The 19,900-nt window shown below is 38.6% G+C and overlaps 1 protein-coding gene across 1 annotated transcript; it reads right to left on the reverse strand.

Moving 5' to 3' along the window:
* Positions 1–31: 31 nt before the first annotated feature.
* On the reverse strand, positions 32–18,995 carry LOC145230563 (chondroitin sulfate synthase 1-like). The gene is made up of 12 exons (XM_080096005.1): positions 17,991–18,995; positions 15,664–15,771; positions 15,115–15,240; positions 14,218–14,334; positions 11,146–11,263; positions 9,392–9,507; positions 7,419–7,601; positions 5,063–5,175; positions 4,536–4,647; positions 3,883–4,044; positions 3,216–3,294; positions 32–2,475 (listed from the first exon to the last, which is right to left on the reverse strand). Exons 1-12 carry the CDS (start codon positions 18,660–18,662, stop codon positions 1,622–1,624), a joined length of 2,760 nt encoding a protein of 919 aa, XP_079952131.1. The 5' UTR covers positions 18,663–18,995; the 3' UTR covers positions 32–1,621.
* Between the last annotated feature and the right edge of the window lie 905 nt (positions 18,996–19,900).

Here is a 19,900-nt window from a genome sequence, read left to right on the forward strand (position 1 = left end):
ACTCTTCGATAACAATGCCACACGACAAAAATAATCTAACAAATTTGTATTGTAACTATAACTGCAGCAGACGGTAAATCATAAATAAGTAAGCACATGGCGCATGAAAAACAACAAAAACATTTCAAACTGTCAACAGGCACCGCGATAGGATTGGTTTCGCTGGGGCTGCGCAACACAACTGGCTGGGGTGCGTGCGGCTTAAATAACAGCGTATAATGCTAAGTTTTGCATAAAAGGTTTGGACTTGGTGCGCAAAAGGATTCAACGCAGCACAAAGGCTTGCATTGTTGTGATCAAGCACCGATTGATGTGAGAAAATATTGCACAGTGATTTGAGTGACTCTACGACGGGTTGTAAAACAAAGCATGGCAAGCAAATAGTGGAAACTTTGCGCCTAAGCCCGTAAATCGCTCAAACTGCATGAAAAACAAAGCAAAGTTGCAATTCCAAAAACCTTTTGATGGACCATAGAATCACCGTTGCTTTTGGTCACGTTTAAGCAGATAAAGTAAAATGACGCTTTGATAAAATGAGACTGCACCGTGCTACATTCATAAATTGCTACGAAGCAGCACAAAAGTAAAATTAAGACCTGTAAAGTGGAGCATCGTCGGGCCTTTGCTTCACACATCGGCGATTACAAAAACGCAGCCTTGCGTAACCCGATTCAGTGCGTTTTGCGGGTTTTCCAGGATGTTTTTTTTTTCGACCAAACGGCTCGGTTTAACAGGAAGGGTAAAATATGTGGAACTGACGACCACAAGTAAGTACACAAGTACTGGGGAATGCGTGTGAACTTGCTGAACGTCTCGTCCCGACTGGAAATTTGAGCTCCCGCTTTTAGTCTGCACATGGGTGAGTTGCACAAGTGGACGACAAACAAAGGGTGGTGTGCTTTTTTGCAGTAGTAGGCAAAACCTAGCTTTTTGTCAGGAAGAAGTGTATGTCCCATGAAAAAAAATCTTTCTGTCCGATACAATTTCACGCACTATGTAGTACAGCAGGGGGAAAAATATGTAAAAATGGAGACGTAAAGCCCATTATTGAGATGAAGTGCATTCGATACGTATAATGCATCAACGAACAACGGCACAAGATACAAAGCAATGCTATATTGTGACAAAATATCCGACCAATTTTGATTTTCCGTAACCCAAATAGTTTAAGTCACTGTATCCTTTAAAGACACATGACGACATGATTGATACCAAACCGCAATGCACTGCAGTTTTACAATAAAATGGTCTGCACTTATTTCAGGCTTGCATAACTGAAGAATGCTGGAACGGACAAAGCACCAACCAGCGTTACGGTAAAAACAACGCAAACTAGATAAAAACCTAATCGAAAGTGTCAGTAAACATGAATTAATGAGTCCAGTAGCACATCAGAGTACAGTCCAGTCAGAAACGAACGATAGTATATAAAGTTAACAATTTGGAAGGCACTTTTACAAGGTTACAGTAAAACAGAACGAATAGGTTTGTTTTACAGTCGCCCGACATGTATATTGATGGCGCAACAGTAGACACATTGACAGGTATTTTGCAATAAATAAACCTACAGTCTAAATTTTTAATTTTGAGGCAAGAGGCGACGGAATTTTTTCACATATCGCTACCTCCTAGGTACGTTAACAAAAGCGCGATCTGGAACGCGAAATACACGCAGAGCGCCTGCATATATACGTTGGAAAAGAATGTCGCGAAAAGTCACAGCCGTTGTGACCGTTGAGTTTTGTTGCGCAATAGCGTCTTTGGCGGATGGCAAAAACTGGTTAAGTTGGCCGCACAATGGCGCTACCAGTCTGTTGCAGTCCTCGCCCGTTGCAACCGATTGATCCCAAAACCCAACGCTCGAAGTTAGCGAGGATTGAGGTAAACCGTTTGCGCTGTTCGTATTGTCCCATGACATCACTGGCGCCGAGGGAAATACCCGGAATGGTACAGGTTGATATAACAGCGATGACGACGTGTGGGGCGCTTTGCCTACTTTGTAGTCCAAAAAATTGTAGTTGTCAGAATCGACAGCGGTTTGACTGCTGGTCCTGTGCAGGCATGACGTCACAACCTCGACCGACAAACTGATATTTGAAGATGTCAGGAAAGCGTACGAGGGTGCATCCACAGCCCCGACGTCGCTTAGAAATCGCTCAGCAACGACCAGGCCCTTCGCGTAGGCATTGTCGGTCACACTGATGTCAGCACCATCCTGTGGAGTAGCGGTGAGTATGTGGGCATCTGGGTATTTGATTTTGTACCATTTCACCACGTCCTCAGCAGAAGGGGATGACGCCCACGTTTGCCCTGATTTATCATTTGTCAGCTGATAAGGAACAGCGACGAGGACAACTTTTTTGTTGATGTGCGGTGATAGAAATGTTGATTCGTAGTGGTTCCGCATGAACGATTCAAACACGCTCGACTGACTTCGCTCCACAGGAACAATCACAAAAAAATACGCGGACTTTTCTGCAAACAGGGCAAATTGATTGTTAAAATTATTTAGGAATTGTTTAAGTCTAACTACAAACTGTTAAACGCCTTTGGTACCACCGCTTTTCAATTGATCAAAATCTCTTCCACATTACTTTTTAGTCGCTGCATATCCACAACATGCTTATGCAATAGCTATTGCAGGCAAAAAATGCAATACATTATGCCATAATAGGGAAACGACAGGTCAGGGGCAACATTTCCTGTCAATGCCCTTCTAACTTACCTAGAGGGCAAATTTAGCTGGAAATGAAACTGAAACCGACGAAAGGAAAATGGCCGCGCTTTTGTGCCGTTCTACTGACACATATCAAAGCTAAACGATTTTCCACTGTGGACGATTAAACGTAGAGTTCTTTGGGTACACACAAATGGTTTGGCGCTTCATGTTGTAGCCGTTGACTTGGTTCTTTGGGCAAATAATTGCGGTGCTTAACTTTGCTTTACACTTGCTAAATAAAAGCGTTACAATTACCTATCCTTGTGCCCAAGCGCCAGGCCTCATGACTAGCACACACAACCAGATAATTTGTAACCGTATAATACTGGTAATGGTTATTTTGGTATCAAGCATAAATAAGATCGTTTACATGCATTGACAGTTTCAACACAAAAACGAGTGGCATGAGCTAAGCAGAGCACGTGTAGCAACATGGGAATGGGTCATGTGGTAATTTTTGCAGTTACATCATTAAACATGTAGAAAAACAACCAACCTCGTTGAGAAAGCTTGTGGTCCCGAATACCAGTGACTTCTAAATCTCCTGCTGGACGTAGCAGGCGAACTCGGCGTATCTGCCATGCAAATTAGATACATGTTAAAAGTAAACAGCGCACCATTTACGCAACCTATGTCATAAAGTGTTTGTAGGGTTTAATAAAATTAAGGACTTGGTTTAACAACGACAATAACTGGTATATATGCTTTCAAAGGACACGTATCAATAGAATGCTTTAATGCACATATAACACCGAACACTAGGCAATGGTCATGTACTAACACGGGTTTGTAACCTTGTTGCGTCAATTCCAGATCACCTAGCTGTTAAAAAGCGGATCCTCGTTGTAAACTCGCTATTCAGATCGACAAAATTTAACGGCACAGTTAGTATGGTAACCGCACAGCCGCTCCATTAAAATTGCACAGTTTTTTTTCGAAAGCTGTATAGCTGCCCTAATTTGAATGGCATTTACTTTACGTATTTAGCAATTTCTTTGTTAGAAAACACAGTGATCACAGTGATAGATAACCATGCTGTCTGTTGGAGTGCCTGATTATGCTTACACTTGCAGTCTTTCACCATAACTTAAAAATGAAACAGTAGTAACTATATTAACAAGCAATGTCAGTATGAATACAAACTTAAATAGACTTCGATATACCTGATCAGGCGTCCCTTTTTGTTTGCTGTTGAAATAAACATCCAGTAAGTAATCGGTTCCACGATGTGGGTCGGAACGCAGGTAGCCATCACTCACGTGACTGTATGTGTACGTTTGTTGTTGGGGATGACCAATAGCTTCATCAATGCCTGTCTCCCCAACCTGACATGTACAATATAACTCAGTGTCAACGGTAAATCCAAATACAAACTGATGTTGTAATAAAGGACAGGAAATAATCGGTCGTTCATATTTTATTGGATGTAGTAAACTGTAAAGCACCAAATCTACAAAATTGTTGTAAAGCTGGCGGTAATTCAACAGCTTACTGATATCTTGGGGTTTTCTTAAAGTATGCTGGCCTGGACACACGTACAATAAAACTATATGATAACAAACTCAAACAATTAAAACAACCATTTGCACTATGCTTTTTGGTTAAGGTGGCTCAAAAATGGACCAAACTACATTAAATTGACGACACAATCACATATCTACAAGAGATGTCTCCGAGTCAAAAACGTCTATGTTGAACATACACAAACAAGTCTGATTTATAGAAAAGAGAGAGTACAGTACACAAACAATAAACACCTTGGCCTAAAAGGAAAAATGGTGACTACATTGCTTGGCATCTTGTAAACCACACCGACCTGTTTTAAATCAGCCAACATGTCATTGGTAATATCTTGTGTCACCCGAGCAGGAGCCAGGCTGTAGATTGAATCAACTTCAAATGATTGCCAAACCTTCACCTCCTTTAGCCTAAAAAGAATTATTTTATTTTTAAATGGCAACACACAAAAAAGTGCACAAAAAAACTTTTGTGCCTTCGTATTTGGCCAGTATATTCTAAATTTAATACATCCGACAAAATCTGTGCTGAATGTTAATCTTTTTTAAAAAACCCTAGTTTTGAAATGAAACTTCTCGGATTTTGGAAAATATGTACATATTTGGAAACATGAACCAAAAAAACCTTTGTCCTATTTTTACTCAACCAGAAATTGAGATTAAAAAACGCAGGTGCAGCTACTGAATTTTGTATTTACTGTTACATGCTCAATCGTGCATATCGTAAAGTATTCGGTTGTTTAGAAAACCAGCGGTTTAGCGGCGGTCGTCAAGACAACAAACGATGGTGCGATGCTGTGACAAACCCGGTGATATCAAAACAAACCTTCGCGGTTTGAATTCGGGCACAAGTGTCTTCTCCATTGAAAGAAAGCGTTGTTGGTCCAACGGCAGAACCACATTGGTGCGGTCCAAATCCTTTCCAATGACCGACATTTCCTAAGAAACCAAGGCAAAATTTAGCGTTTATAGATATTGATTTTTATGATGTGCGCATAGAAATAAAAAAAATCTATTGTTGATCGTTTCGCCAAATTTGCGACTCGAATCGTTTTGATATAAGGTTACACCCTACAATTTCTAAATTACCAACCCAACGTCGCAACATCAAACTTCACAGTAAATGGAATTTCGCATGGAAAAGAAAATCGGGCTCAAACCTATATCCCTAAATTGACTGGATGATAATGGCCGTATAATAAAGCTCGGGGTTGGGTCGCACAGTATCAATACAGACAGGTTATAATGAATTTGGTGTGTTTGCTTCACTCGGTCATAAATTCTGTTTTTACCACAGTCTTGCTCGCTACAGTGGGCTAAATTTTTCTCTCTGCTCTATTTCGACATTGTAAAATACCAGGGTTTCAGTCACAGGAGGCAACAAACTTAATTTTTATTTGATGTCAAAACGTCATCGTGTTTGGACGGGGCGACTAAAAACGACAACGATGGGCAGAAACTCAGTGTACTTGCGACCAGTTTATGACAAGATCTTTAAGTGCTTCATTGTCATCTGCAATGCGTCCCTAGGCCAACGGTGCGGAAGTTTCAGTCGCGATAAAATTGGTGTGCACACAAATCCGAATTCCATTAGCAGCGCACAATGAAATCGGGTTTGGTAAGGTTTTTAAAACACGCGAAGGCGCAAAAGTAAATTATTGACAGCAACAAAAGCCAGCTTAACCTACATGTATCTCTGCCAGCACAAAGAAGCCGGCTCGTACACGCACATAGCAACCGCAAGGTTTTTAGCGTTGTAGTGCTGGTTGATTTTCTTGGCAAGACTGGGTTAAACTTTGTCGACAAAACCACCGTAACTTGTCTAAATGCGGTGGCTTGACCCAATTAATCGACTTTATCAACCAAAGACAACGACAGAACGTCAAACATGCACCAAGTTAAAGCAAGTAAACAATAAACCCAACCAAGTGGGTTTATATTCAAACATCAACCAACTGAGTAAACGGTGATTTAGGATGCGATTAAACTATATTTTATGAATGACTTATTGGTTACCTAAACTTCGCGTCTGACTGTATTTTTTGGTTTTCTATTAAATTTTGGCACCGTTAGGCTTCATAGATTTTTTGAACATGAACATTTCTTTATTTGGGAGTTGCACCTATATATATTACACAATCATGTGCATTAACATTATGGTTTAAGTAAAATGTAATTTAAATACTGTTCACATAAGCGTCAGGCTTAGTAAATTTTACTGTGCGGTATTCGTCCATTGGGGCAAAAATATACCCGATGTTATGTTGATAAACTATGTAACACGTTAAATATTTAATTTTTGAAATCTTGTGTCAATAAATAACGATCAAATTGTTTTAATTCGTCTTGCACGCAGTTTTTCATCGACGTGTCGCCATTGGTTTGTTTGATGTATGGTTTTTGCAACATGGCGCGTAAATGTTTTAATCGTGCAGATTTCATGCTTGAGGGTTGAATCACGCAGTAAGCAATTGTAAAAAAATACTCATAAAAAATCATAACCAGGTCTCGTTTAAAATTCTTCGACTAAGTTATTGTGTCGTTCACCAGCTAATTTTGAACAGAACAACATTTCAAATAGATACTCTGTCAAACCCAATACAGCATAGAAGTCATTATGAATGCCAAAAGATAACGTGTTAATCAAAGAAGGTTTGAGACAAGAATTGGCTACCAAATTTCCACAGTTAGACCCATTGAAAGCCGCCCAGTCTGCTTAACATCATTTTAAGTTGAATCGAGCATACAGAAAAGCTATCAGTTTTTTGTTTGGATAAGAACCTCTTGCAGCTTTTCATTTCCTCCGGCTTTGCAAATCTAAAACCAAACTTCTAATCGCGTTGCACCGACTCGACCTGGTCTGTAACTCGTCACAACCGCTTCATGTTTACAAACTTACAAACATTCCCGTCCTAATTTAAACCTCAAAACTCTCTGTTTCAAAAACCCACAAGGTCAAACAGAAGTGGCCACAAAATTACTGCCTACCAAGCTTTTTCTGTTAGTTATGACACAAACTTATAGTCGTTTTTTATACAACTGTTGGGCTTACATAAAAAAATCGGAACTTAAAAAACCACCAGAACTATTGTAAATATCCAGTGGCTAAATACATATGTTGAAAAACTCTTTATCACGATTATCATACAAATTAAAAAAAAACTAAAGGAAAAAGTGGGAACCTGTATTGTGGAGTTAAGAAGCAGACTTGTATAGTGGCGGTGAACCCGGTACATGATGTACGGCACTTTGATGTGATGAAGCGTCAGTGCCCGACTCACGTGATCATTCTCGGCTAGGTTGCCTAGAAACGGTTTCTCCTCTGTGTATTCCTCTTGGTACGAGTGATAGAAGAGTTTGAGTGTCTAAAAAATATTTTTGTTTTTTGTGTCAGCCCGAAAAGTAATGAAAATCTCGGTTATGTGAAACCCACCACAAAATTCAACTACAAATCAAGATTCATTTCAGATATTGTTAACTTACAAAGGTAGAAGTGAGACAACTTATGTCAAGACCAAATAATTTTTTTGAAGGTTGGTATTATATTGTTTCATTTAAATACACGTGAACTATATTTGAGTTTTCAACATTAAGGGCTTGAATGACTGGATTCATATAGCAACAAAAATGTTCGGTCATTGTTTCATCTAAAAACATGTATGTATAGCTTGACTTGGCTTTGTGTGCGCGACATAAATTAATTACGTTTGAAGAGAAACAGAAACAAGCTTGTTTGTGGATGCTGATAGCGAAACATAACTGCTATAAAAACACGAGCAGTGTATTCAGTTACAGTGTTTACGCGACGACCACACAAACAGACGTGTTTCATCCTATTGAAAACAATTATGTGTAAACATGCTGCAAGTGCTTACACCAGTTCAACCCGATTCCTGGAAAGCTGGTTGGTATGAGCCCAGGAACCAGGAAATAAAGTTGTGTTGCATTTGAAGCTTATCAAAGCATAGCACAAGAGTCGGAAGGTATGTTGTCTATGCCCTTCCCACGTGAATGTTACAAGAAACAAAAACACAATTCTGGTTTTGTTCAACGCATTGTTACGTGTTGTTATAAATAATGCAAGGGCTTGAACCAAAGTCATTCAGACATCCGTTTACAGCGCAAGCTTGAACTACGGATGGAATCGTTAGGTTTTTTAACCGTACAAATTTTGCAGGCAGCAAACTACAACAAACGATATTTAACGTACAAATTTCTTTGTGCTGATTAGTATAATGTCTATTAAACGGCTTAAAGGCCATATGTCAAAGCATGCATATATATTTTACACACCCACACTCCAGTCTAACGTTTACGCACCTTTACAACTTGAAGCGCAAAGTGTTATTTTGATCAGTTTGTGCGGTTAACCAACCAATTATTCAAAGTGTAGAAATGTCAAATCGTGTGTGTGGACGGTACACACAACATGCGTTCCCAAGTGCGAACCACACAGAAACTGTACAGAGGTTTTCATATTTACTTTCTATGCGGTCGTTTGCATACAAGCTCTGTGTTTCACACGAAAAATATATTGGCAGTAATTGCATGATGTCTGCCAAACTGTTACAAAAACACATAACCCTTACGCGCACGACGGCTAGGCTGCATGCAAATGCGATGACTTTACTTTATGTGTTTGAGTGTTCGAATGACACATAACACAAACAAGGGGTGAAACACCGCTTTGTTGGCGCCTTCAGTTGCGTATTAAAGTCTTATGCACGTGACAAATCGACTGAGACAACATTGGCCCCATCATGAAATGCAAACACGGTGACGCACTCGACTATTATAGGGTTTACTAATTTTAAACCGATTAGGTAAGAAGCATTGGAAATGTTTTCAAGTAAATGACGCGAGAATGTTTGTGCAGGGCTAGGTAACAATATTAATGAACACTATTACGCTGGAAATTTGTCTGAAAATAGTTTTGGTGTTAAAACCATATTTTTTACTGGTCATTTGGTGTGTTCTAAACGTATCTGGTTCAGCAGTGATAACTGTAATTGTTTTAGAAACGAGGCATTTCCTCTTTATTTAAACGTATTCAAAGGATTAAAACCGAGGACACTACAAATTTCATACGTTACTTCTCAGTACTATGTGTTCAATTGTAGGTGTAAAAACAAGGAAGGAATTTCAAACAGGATACCTCCCACGCATGAGTGCACTCAATGTGTAGGTGATTGGTTACGCATCTTCCGAGTTCCACGTCTTCCTCTCCTGAAACAACTTCTTCCATGCAATGGTCGATGTGAGGACACAGAGCTAACAAACAATACAAACGTTGAAACGATTCCGTTTAAATGCTGGATGTCGGGACTGACACACAATCAAAACACTACATAGGCGTGTCGACTGTAACTTACAGGTAGTAGAGAGAGTTTGTTACTATAGACTTACCTAATACGGGCACTCAAATTATTTTTGCCACCAAAAAGATTTTGTTTTTTAGCAAAACATTTGTCGTACGCAATTAACGTATTTCACTCAGACCACACTAAATCGTCAAGGAGACTTATGATTTATGCCGGGATAAGGGAATGTAAAGCGCGGCCTTTTGGAGGTTTGATTTTAGTCAATTGAATCATATGGTTGAATTAAATACTAGTAACTTGTGTCAGGAAACAATGGTTTTCATAGTTGCAGGATGAGCATTTTTACTAAGGAAGCAGTTACATCGTAAAATGCAATTTCTTCTCAACCATCACCATTAATTCGATTTAATATATTCTGTGGGTGGGTCAGCTCATTTTCTTTTTATCCAGTGTAAGCTTAGTTACGCAAATAGCAACTATTCCAGGTATGTAAGGGCCTATTCAACTTGTGTGCACACAAAACTATACGACCAGCGAGAAACTTGATTAAAATAGGGCGAAATGTTTTGTAGATTGGAGTGAAATTTACACCCACAAACCCATGTTATGAAAACAATATGATACAACTGTATTCAAACACAACGGAAGTAAAATAATGAGTAGCCGCAAGTTCCAGCCCGCTTTTTACATCCTATCAATAGCTATAATTAATTATATATGAGTCAGTGAGATAACAGTTTATGTTTTGTCTTTTACGTAAAAAGTAAAATAAAAAAATCACACGGGTGGTCGTGCTCCAATTAAAAACCGCTGTGCTTTTTGCGTCACAATTGGTATTTGTGTTGCGGTCTTGCACATACAGATTTTTTAATCGGAATTAAAATGAAAGTTGTACAAACAATGTAGAGTTAGTATTATTTAACCCAAATACGTATATCGCTACTGTTACATCGAAACTACAAGATAAACCTTCCATAGTGCAAAGGTTGGTTTATTACAGTGACCGGTCACCTACAGTCAACAGTGGCCTTACCGTCTGTTGTCTTTGCTTAAACAGAGGGGAAAATGAAATTTCTCTCAATAAAGTTAACCATTCGTGCTCAAATAAAATGTGAACCGTTTCTCATTACAGTGGCGTTCAGCAAACAAGCTCCGTTAGAATATAAAATCCCCCTTGATCGGAACTGCAGTTCGTTTTGAAGTTTTTCACGCGCGCTATATTGTAACGGCCCGACTTGGTAACCAGAGCCACGTGTTGACTGGTATGCTATACATAAAGATGTGTAACAGACCAACGGTCGCGTCAACGTTTTTTCCAATTTCAAAAAACACACAACATAGCCATTACTACTTCACATGAAAAGCGTTTAAATAATAAAGCATTTCGCTTTTTACATTCATTAGGGCAGTTATAGTTGTCATTAGATTTAACCGTGTATATATATACTATAATGTTCATGTGTAAAGATCTTCAATTCAATGATACGAGTTAAATACAGTTAATATGTACGTGGGCACCGCTCTGTCACTGGTGACTCGTTTCTTTAGAAAACACCACGAACAGGTGTTAGTAAGGAAGGAAACTAACCTTCCAATGCTTTTCGATTGAAGAGAACACCGGGTCCACCCATGCAGAAATTGTGACCGTTTAGTCCCAGTTTTTCGCGAACTTCTGGAACGCCGTGTCCAGGCTGGCCCATATAGATCTGAAACAAAAAATGTGTTATTTGATTTAAAAAAATGTCCATAAAGTATGGCCCCAATGTCATAGATGTCAAGAGCAAACACTAAACTCAAGTTTTTTTCAATATGGGCTAGACCAAAATAATATATAAATCTTCAGGTATAGACAAAAAAAAATTAGGATGATTTTATGACGTTGGCCGAAACGCACAATCATGACATTGACCGAATTAGATGCGGCTTTCAGTGTACAGGGAATCTACGTCTGACGACATTCTATGAACCTTGTTATTTCAACCAGTGACGTGTTGTAGCCCACAACGTCTATATTCCGTCAATGCAGTGTTTGCGTGTAATGGAAGTAGTTGTTATCAAAAAATACCAAGAATCGTAAAATGGGGCTCTTTTCTGATTACCACAGACAAACACTGGAAAAGATTCGGTATCAACATTATAACAAATAAAAACGTTACCATCCCTCTGGCCACAAAACAGGTCGCCATTTTACAGTTTAGTATTGCAAACAAGAGAAAAACGACAGATGCAAGAATCTGAACGTCCAATATGGCTGCTGACGTCACAATGGCTTGACACGTTTTAAAACAGACACAAAGTAATTGTACGCCCTTAACAATGGGATGTGGAACAAGAATAGAAGTAAACACTTGTTTCAAGGGCAATTGTGTGAAAGCAAACACAGCTATCACAGCAACAAAACCCAAAACAGGTGACACACGGGATTTGGTTGCTGGTTGTTCACATACAGTGGTCACCGATCAATAAGTACGTAGGCGGGGGTATGCGTTGGAACACAATGGATAATGAGATTTGACGTGAATTTCAGATATTTCACGCACAATGCACCAGTATCCTGTATATACGTCAAGGTATAGATGGTAATAAAACTAAGAAAGTTGTGTCGCTTGGGCAACCGAGCGTAACGCTTGAAATAGAGAATAGGCAGCTAGGTATGTTTTTTACAATATGTCAATAATCCATAAAATTCATGTGATATGAAACTAATTTAGCGGGAACATGGTGAACATGTACAAAACCTGATTTCTGGATTACAAAACAAGTCGGACAGCAAACTATTAACTGACGTAATTCAAAGGGAAAGAAAGTGATGCCGCCAAACTACGAGCTGAAGTGCTCTCCATATTTTCAAGGGGATAATAGCTAGTAGGTACAAATCGCTGTAATCTGCACTCAACGCGCAAACACAAATCTATATGTGTGAGCTTACAAGCAGCAACCATATTTCACTTAGCCAATACAGTGCTCGTTTGAAACGACATTAATTGCTACAGCGGGGGTCGTAAGTAATAGGATCACTGAGATTTGTTCCATTGGCTTTTTCCCTTGCGCCATTAATCATTTTTTGCTTTACGAGAAATCTATATTCTTACCGGGGGGTTGGGGGTTTACGTTACACATAAAAGAAAAATTATCTGACAGATTAGCATTAAACCGGTGTATTGTATGTGTGGGATATGGTGCTGCAGGGGATAAGGCGTTACCGATGATTCCAGCGTAGAAACGCTATTATTGTATTGCGAACGTGCTTTGCCGGTGACAAGGCGCAGAGAAATTGTAATACATGTCATCTAAGAAAAGGAAAAGTAAACAGTTCTCGACTGTTGGTTTCGAAAAAAAGTTTTGCAATCAATTGTTCTCGGGTACGCCAGCACGAATTTTCACTTTGAGCCAATCCCACTTCAAATGCCAAAACCGTAAAAATGGAAAATAGCACAGAAAATAGATTTATCAATCGGAATGTCTGTTTGAGTTAAAAATCAAAGAAATGCACATTCAAAAGGAATTTAATGTCGTTGCCATTATAAGAAGTAACATAACGAATTATAAAGGTCTTTCAATAAATTATATTTTGTGATCTAAAAAACATTTAAATCATTTTCGAGGACTATTATTTAAGCAGTGTAAATACTGCCACCATTTTACCTTTGTGTGTCCTAAACGGACATCACACTGTCACAAAAACGGTAAACCAACACCTTTTAGCAAACAAGTTGTGAATCCGGTGGTCACTCATCGCGCATACCAGGGCACTGAGCGCAACGAGCAGGCGACACGTTCACACGGACAAAGGTAAGGCGGGCCCGATACCACAAATGGACGTTGGTATGCCATTTAGAAGTGCTGACCGACCGAAAGCCGATACGTAAACAACAGCGCTTCAAACCGCCACGTCACAATCTTCAATGTGTACAGAGAAATACAAAACTCTTGAGTGGCGTTCCTCGCCCTCGTTCGCAAGATAACGCCTGGGATGGGTTGTCACACAAACCGTGACTGAATATTTGTTAATGACTTCTCGCAGTGAGGTGAACTCTTTTTTTTGTGTATGCACTTACCACTCAGTCCACACTACACAACACTCCAAAGTGTATTCGAAGGGCGTCACACTGTATAAGTTGGGACAAAAGGCAATGGTATTTATTTGGCCGTTCAGGGTTTTTTAACTAGAACGCAGGTAAAATTGTGCTGGATGCAATAGGACACCGAATGAAAATTGGCGAAGGCAAATTGGCTTCGCTTTGAACGGGTTCATTGAAAGGTTGAAACAACAGGATTGGACCGAGAAATGGCTGAACTCCGGACGTAGCGTAGATGGTAAGGTAGCATACACGCCAATTCACACACCAAACACCAGTTTGGGTGAAAACCGCAGATAAACAAACCAACATCGATCTGCAAATTTCACACAATGGCACCGAAAACCTCTCGGCAATCAATATTTACAAGTTAAAATAGAATATGCCTTTGAAGCAGGAAAACGACGTTCTAAATCCTTGGTTAGAAAAAATCGGACGGTTTCCAGTTAAAGCCTTACATATTCCATGTTGTTTAAAAGCCTTTTTCTGAAACCTTGTATTTTATTGATGCACAAAAACATGACACAAGGAATTTTGAACAAATTTTAACAGTACAGAAACAGCACACTGCAATAACTCACCATGCGATCACCATCAATTTGTGTAAGAAATTGCCGAAGCCGTTCAACTCTGATGTAAACGTCATCATCAGCTCGTATAAACCACTCGTAATTGTCAACATGGTGTTGGCACATGTGCTAAATAAAACAAAACTTGAAATTAAAACGTTGCCAAACTTATTCCTTTTAGCAAATCATAATACTTTGCCATAGTAGCCAAATGACGCCATAGCTACAGCCAGGGTTGCCATTGACATGGAGCCAAAATAAGGACACCCGAACATTTAAACTTTCATGCGAAACAAAACAAACGTTTTTGAACAAATCCTTGCATGTATACAAGCCATGACATATCACATGCCAAATGTTTTGCCAAAAACAATCTGTTCCACCAGCTTCTTGTTCGTAGAAAATACTTCGTGCATGTTCACTTTTACTTGCAGCAGGGATTTGACTTGTGATTGTTAAAAATAAGACAAAATAAGGACTCAAGTCAAAACACGGACATTTCTTAGAAACAAGAACAATGTTTTTGTAAGACAATGCCCTTCTAAATAAAGACAAATCTTAGAAATAAGGACGGTATGGCAACCCTGGCTATAGCAAATATTCCAAAACCTTGCAGCACATTCAAATTGATACCCCATTGTGAGTATGGGCAAGTTTGATTTTAAAAGTATTTATTCAATTTGTTTTGTGACATAACATATATGTTTCAGTGTAAAAATCTTAGTATTAAAGGTGATAGAGCTTGTGACCAATTTGCAATAACTAAGTGGAACACTACTGCTTTGGGGAAAATCCTTTGGAACCTCTGATTTATATAATGCCCATTGCAACTTTTTAAGACCGATAAATTATCAACCATTACTTCCACTTACACCACCAAAACGAATGTTCAAGACACTGAATTCTGACCTTTAACATTGTGAACATTTTGCGCTGAGGTGGGTACTCATTGTCACTGATTCCCTCCAAGTTCACCACTGGAACGTGGTATTTATCTGGTGTTCCCTGGGCGGCAAAAAACTCAACCTTGTCCACCTAAAATTAACAAAATTAGAAGGTGTTAATTTGCAATGATAGTGGTAACAGTTTAATCAGCACAGGATATTGCCTTATAAAAGTCCCACTCAAACTTTAGCTCAAGTAGACATTACATCAGTGGAAACATGTTACCACTGAATTGTATTGTTGCACACACAATGGTCTTGCTTTGTTTTAAGCCATGGGTTTTTTCACAGAGGTTTAGGCAGTTTTCTGAATGGAAACACAAGTTTCACAGTTCTGTAACATAATACTCTAAACATGTCTATGTGTAGAAAAACATCAACAGACACAAAGCACCGTTTTTACTCCTTTAATAATTAGCCATGCTGTTATATGAGTGTATTAATGATTACAGTGATAACAGCAAAAAAGCCAAAACAGCTTACCAATGTTGTTAATAATTAACGGGACACATACCTGGGTGCCCCATGTGTTGTTCACTGCAACAGATCGACTACCAAGAAATTTCTCTGCTGTTATCACACCAACAAAAATCCGTGTTTTTAATCGCACTTCATTTTCAGTCTAAAAAAAGCAGGTTCTGTCATTGAAAAGTCCAAAATGTTTCTTGTGCAGTAATAAACCTCACCTATAATCTCCTTACTACCTATAATTTCTTTAAACAAATTTGCTTTATTTTATTTTAAAATAAAAAAGTCATGAAAGCTTTACCATTTTCAACTAGAAGGGTGGCTTAGCACATATTGCCCTTGCATATACACTATAACAGGGGTTTTTAACCTGGGGTAACCTGGGGTCCCAAGGGGTGCGAGAACTGTTCCTAGGGGGTGCAGGGATGCTGAATCATTAAGGTTGGTTAGGTCTATTCTATTTAAGCAATGACAGAAGAGGGAGCGAAAATTGGTTAGTGATTTGAAAGGGGGTGCAAAAATTGGTTAGTGATTTGAAAGGGGTGCAGCAAGGAAAAAAGGTTAAGAACCACTGCACTATAACCTATTTCAAAACATTGATATATTTCCTATGCTTATTTTATATTGGGTCCCATACCATCTACTGTCTTTTATAACCTTAGTTGTTTCTGCAAGCAGAAACTCATGGGTCCCCACACATGCAAAGTTGTAGATAATGCATTTCAAGAGATAACCGTGTGAACGTTTAGTGCTGTAAGGTAAAACACAGTGATCGGCACTGGGCTTAAATACTAATACTATGTAGAGTACAAACTATATAAATTTAGATTCACCTCAGATATTGTTTGAAGTATGTCCTATTTAACGTTCCTTTTCAAAGAAATGAAGGAGTAAGTAGTGGCATAATGGGGTAAAACAAAAAATGAATAGCAAATTCTACAAGCTGTCTGGTTTTCATTCAATTCGAACATTGTGAAAAGGGTCACCTATTTTAGGAATTAGTTGGTTAAGTTGTGGTACTACAAGGCAAAACATAACATTTGAGGACTTAGTATGTTTAATAAACTTCGCAAAATTTCATATAATTAGGACGTTTTTTAAAAGTTCATTTATTTTAGGGGGCTAGTTGAGTAAATGTTGGGGCTACAAGGTAAAACACATCAATTGAAACCTACAAATAGCATAGTCCACATACTACCCAAATTTTATCCAATCCCGACACTGTTTAAAAAACTGACCTATTTTAGGGGGCTAGTAGGGTAACTAATGGGGTCCGACACACAAACTAAAAAAATAGGAAACCTCAATGACTCAATCAATAGTACTGCGAAATTTCAGCCAAATCTGCCAATGTTTAAAATGTCGACCACTAGAGGTGTTTTGAGCAACAACCGTTACTGTTTCTGACGTCATAGGGCCGTCATAGGGCAAAAACACCCTAACTGCCATGGCACAAAAACGTTCACCAAGCAATCCACAAAGTCACAAACGAGTAACATACAACTGCTTGCCCTTGTAACACTATTGAGTAACATAAATCTTTCATTTGTGGTGTCCAGTAACATACAAATACGTTTTACACTTTGGGGGCTTGTGGGGTAAATGTTAGGGCTACAGGGTTGAACACAACAATCGACAACTATAAATGGCATACTCTACAAGCTATCCAAATTTCAGCCAATTCTGACACTGTTTACAAACTCACCCATTTTGGGGATGCACATCTACATAACAAACAAAGTGGGATGCACATCTACATAACTTTATGTACCATCTGTATAAGTTTCAGCCACATCCATCAAACATTTGATAGAAAAACGAGTCGGACAAACTTTGGGAAGAAAAATACCCATTTTAGGGAGCTAGCGGGGTAAATACTGGGGTTATCAACAAAAACAAAGTGGGATGCACATCTACACAACTATATCTACCATCTGTGTAAATTTCATCCAAATCCATCAAACATTTGATGGAAAAACGAGTCGGACAAACTTTGGGAAGAAAATAACCCATTTTAGGGGGCTAGCGGGTTAAATACTGGGGTTATCAACAAAAACAAAGTGGGATGCACATCTACATAACTATATCTACCATCTGTGTAAATTTCAGCCAAATCCATCAAACATTTAATGGAAAAACAAGTCGGACAAACTTTGGGGAGAAGAAAAAACAAACAAACATTTTGAGTAAAATCAATATGTGTCCCCTTCAGGGAAGGGGACCCATAATTACTAGTCTGTTCACAGCTACAAGAAGTTGTTATCCAGACATCATTAAATACGAAAGTGTAAAAAAATCTCAGATAGGTCACCAAATATTTAACAGTGAATCAATTTACTTGAAAAGTCAAACATAACAAAATTTAAAACAAACCTCGGCAGATGACAGACTTTGCATTTGGCCAATGTTTGTATCCTTTAGATGCTGTTGAATGGCACGCACTGAAACTGTCTCTGGACCTCTTGTTTGTATATGAGCCTTGATATGTATGGAAGTGTTTAAATGATCTTTTATGACCAACGATTTTGCGCCTTCAGCAGGCCAGGGTATAGCGCCACGAAAGAGGATATGTTGTTGAAATAACACAGCAGTCATTGTGATACCAACAAGGATGCCCCAAATAAAGGGTATAACAATCTGCCGTTGCCGTCTATAAAGCTTCATCAATGAACTTAGTACACAACCTCGATCAACTTTTGCACAAAGGCCTGAGTTTCTCAAGTTTTGCAGACTGCCTTGAGCCCAAATTTGTGAGGTACAAAATCTGAGTCTTGAGTCTTTTTTTATTGGAGTCCTTTTAACATATGGTAGTTGCTCCATTGTGGTTTTGTTCATCCGATGTGCAGCGAATGCCAAGTCCCCAGCTACATTTATAGACATTGAACCTTCACAAGCCGCATGTTGCATATTTTCCCCACATCCACTTGTGGTGGAACAAAGTTGATGGAATGATTGGGCACGGCCCAGTGATGAGCTGCCAACAATTGCAGAGTGGACGTTTGGATTTTTACCCGAAGCCACATTTCGACTGGACGGATTGTGCATAATTTGTGGCCAACTAAATATAACACACTTTGGCTTTCTTCCTGGTAATCATTAAGTCAACCATTTATTAAGAAACTCTAGAAAGTATTACAAAAAAGTTTTTGTACAGCCCACAACAGGTTAAAGTTGTTGTATCTTACAGTGCATTGACAAAAGCCAATCAAGTGAAAATGTCAATGCAAAGAAATTTTCAGTCATGAGGAAAATTCTCATTTCAAAGTCTTTATTTTATTGGGAATGTTTAACGTTACACGAGAGCATGTGTTTGCACATTTTCTTCTCCACAAATAGTGATTAATGCTTAGGAAAATGTATGATGCAAGATTTAATCTTCGATAAATTAATATCAGTATCCTGCAAAGGAGTTAACTTACAGATAAAATACATATGAAGCAATCAGACTTATAAACTTCAACTTTTTCAAAACTAGTAGGGCAGCCAAAAATGTACAGTTATTCAATAAACAATATTTAAAAATGTTCATAGATGCTTAGCTACAGCCAATTGGTACTTATTACTCTGTTAATCAAATAATCATGTCTTTCAATGTCTAGTCTTACGGCAGTAATTTACATGGTTCCATGATATTCTGTTATACAATTTCAGCTAAATTTTTCAGCTTTCAGCTATAGCTACACAGTAACAAATCTGAAAAAATGCTTTGAAAAGAAAATTGTAAAAACTGGACAAACATTCCAAGTGTTCAAGGCAAAATTATTGGGAGTTGACTGTTGAGACTTCTGCATCTTTTCACAAATATATAACTCAGACATACTGTAAAAATAAAATGACTATAAAAGTTTGTGAACTATTATACAACGCCTTAGATTCTTATACATTAATGCAAAATTGAGACACTTATTTGTTAAATTGTTAGTCCAACACCTCTGCTACATGAAGAAACTGACCAACAGCTCGCATCGATCGCTCATAAGCGTTTTTTCTCCTGCCGCCGTTGGCATGATATTGTGACTGGTTTGCTTCTGCCAACCACCAAAACAGAAAAAGGGCCTCACCTTTAAACCTATGTTCTCCTGGTCGCCTCACAGTGGCCAATTGCAATCTTGCGGAGCTGCGTTTTCAACTGTATTTGTTTACGATACTTCAGCCAAAATGTTGCTAGAGTGCTAGAGGGCTAGAGGTATGAAATCGCATGTTATTAAAACACAAAAAAAATATCAATAAAAACTGATGAATAAGCTTCGGTTATAACGTCTAATACACGAAACGCAATATTG

The sequence above is a fragment of the Phallusia mammillata genome, chromosome 5, assembly GCF_965637545.1.
Source record: "Phallusia mammillata chromosome 5, kaPhaMamm4.hap1.1, whole genome shotgun sequence".
NCBI lineage: Eukaryota > Metazoa > Chordata > Ascidiacea > Phlebobranchia > Ascidiidae > Phallusia > Phallusia mammillata.

Excerpts from the sequence above, each read along its gene's own strand:
- LOC145230563 (XM_080096005.1), bottom strand. The coding sequence starts at position 18,662 with ATGCACAATCCGTCCAGTCGAAATGTGGCTTCGGGTAAAAATCCAAAC. Across the intron at positions 15,772-17,990 it reads AAAGTCTGTCATCTGCCGAG|ACTGAAAATGAAGTGCGATT; the intron begins GTTTGTTTTAAA and ends TGCTTTTTTTAG. Across the intron at positions 4,648-5,062 it reads CCCGAATTCAAACCGCGAAG|GCTAAAGGAGGTGAAGGTTT; the intron begins GTTTGTTTTGAT and ends AATTCTTTTTAG.